This window comes from Sphaeroforma arctica, assembly GCF_001186125.1.
Source record: "Sphaeroforma arctica JP610 unplaced genomic scaffold supercont1.468, whole genome shotgun sequence".
Lineage (NCBI taxonomy): Eukaryota > Ichthyosporea > Ichthyophonida > Sphaeroforma > Sphaeroforma arctica.
The window spans coordinates 12832-15236 of NW_014040090.1; the positions used below are offsets into that span (position 1 = coordinate 12832).

Sequence of the window (2405 nt, forward strand, 5' to 3'; positions counted from 1 at the left end):
GTATGTATGTATTGTACGCATATATCCAAATGTTCTTAGAATTACATATTTATATCTATATATGCGTCTATATATATGTATTTGTGTAATAGGCTCGTTAGCTGATCGTAGGTGTTTAGGTGGCACCGGTCAACGTATGTATAATGCATACCGGCCTTCTTCTCGTGCATGAGAGAGCTGAACACTTTGTGCTGGTGCGTAAGAATCAATCACCTTTGTGGTGACTTACGATCCGGTTGCGCCATACACGAATGATTGCAATGGATGAGCTGACTGTATGGTCGAGTTATGATCTGAGCAAGTATCGATCTGTGCCGTCAGATAGTCTTGTATATCTATTTTGATATAAATTATGGAGCTGTATATGTGCCTGTACTATTGCATGCCTATGTTTTTTGTTTAGTACAAGGTTGTCTGTGCTGCTGTTATAAACTCGTAGCGAAACCCTTGTACTTGCAGTTTCTGGCGGAGATACGGCTTCCGATAGCGTCAAAGCAGCAGACACTACAACTGAAAAAGACAGCAACACAGAGAATAAGGATGTCACACCACCTACAGAGAGTTCTGATGGCACCGGGGTCGCCGAAGACAAGAGTGGCAAGGACAAACGAGCCGAACGCAAGGACAAGTATAAGAACGGGCGAGACAACAAGAACACCCGGGGCGGTCGAGGGGGAAGGGATGGCAAGACGCACAGCCAGTACTCTAATGAGAAGCACGGATCGCGTAATAGAGAGGTATGTAGTGACCCAGGTATAGAGATGACACATAGAGGCCTTTTCCCCAGGCAATGTGCGCCTATAGCACCCCGGTGATGGGCTGGACATTTATAGGGTTCCATTCAGTACGTCTATTATTTAGGGTGAAGTTGTGGGTATGGGTTCACGTTGTGGTTGAGGACTCTTGTGAGGGGTGCGCTGGGGGGATGTACCGGTGTGTCTGAGCTGCACCAGTACACTGTAGGGACACTATTGTTATATTTGAATTTGTCAGCTTCATATGGAAACTATATCCGTGTATAGCCCCGCTCGTTTCCCTATTCGACATCTCACAACCTGTACCGTCGTATCGAACACAGGCAGTGGCAGCCAGAGAGTACGAGCGCAGAGATCACAGAGGTGAGAATCAGCGCAAACCTAAAGAGCTGGCCGAGGGAGAGGTGGCTGTGCCCAGAAAGCCTAAGCGCAAGGTCGCATTTCTACTGTCCTACTGCGGCACTGGATACTACGGCATGCAAATGTAGGTGCTTGTAAACTTGTGTAGGATTACTAGAGATACACGGTGTACACACACACACACTTTTGCTTGTATATACGTAGGTATGTAAGTATATATGTATATATACCAGCAAGTACGGGTGCTCCACAATCAGACTCTTGATGATCACTTGGGCCTGAAGTCGGGTGTATGGGCATGCTTATGTGATCATGACACTTGTCTACTTACGCATGGACCTGACCTGAGTGTGAGGACTCCACATATTTATATCAGAGGGTATGAGATGCCCAGTGCCAACAGCATAGAATTGCGGTTGCAGCTTGCTTGGCCACCATATCTGCGTGTGTTCTTCCCATGTAGCGTGCTGTTCACCGGTATATGACGATGCACACCAGAGACAGTCATATCCATGACAATACACAAACGCAATCCGCCAGGCGAAGCCGGCTAAAGTCACTATAATGATTTTAGCAGCCAATCGTAGGCCAACAGAAGTACCCCTCCATAGTAGGGTTCGTACACGTATCACCACACGGCACACCTGCACGGCACACCTTCACGGCAGCCTATGTGGCCCCCATCGAGTTGGGTGTATATTGACCCGTGTAGCAAACCGATGGGAAGCACACAGTCCCACACACATACACACACACATACACATCAGTATATAACCGGATGGCGTGATCCGGCTAATACCCTGTATAATACTGTAGGCCCCTATGTTAGTTTACAGTGCCATATAGAGCTGAACTATGCTAAGCTAATCCGTCTAAGAACACACCGTACATACAGCAATGCGGGTGTGGCAACAATCGAGGAGGAGCTGCGACAGGCGTTTGAGAAAGCGGGTGTGGTTTCGCCAGAGAACGCTGTGGACCTGAAAAAGGTACGGTACACACATTAACACTACGAGTGTGTGGTGTGTTTGGTGCTTATGTTTAGAAGGTGCGCTTATTGATACTGTATGTATTGCAGAGTAGGAGTGCTTATTGAGCTGATCAGCTAGCTTTTGATATGTGTGTACTTCAATATTGTGGTAGATACTGCTCAAGAAATGCTCACTACTTTGATTGCGAGTGCACGCAGGACACAACCACGAAGCCCACGCGGACAGTTGGTATACACATGTTTTTGAGTGACTATATATGAATGCATATAGCTGTAAATATTTTCTTTCATCTATGTAC

The 2405-nt window shown here is 46.7% G+C and overlaps 1 protein-coding gene across 1 annotated transcript in view; it reads left to right on the forward strand.

Annotated features, from left to right (window-relative positions):
- The window catches only part of SARC_06514 (hypothetical protein), a gene marked incomplete at its 3' end in the record, with an annotated part of 8187 nt that overhangs the window by 1819 nt on the left and 3963 nt on the right, over positions 1-2405 (forward strand). Inside the window, exons 2-4 of the mRNA XM_014299574.1 lie at positions 460-737; positions 1079-1239; positions 2011-2109. Of these exons, the coding sequence (XP_014155049.1) occupies positions 460-737; positions 1079-1239; positions 2011-2109 (538 nt within the window). The remainder of the gene's footprint in view (positions 1-459; positions 738-1078; positions 1240-2010; positions 2110-2405) is intronic.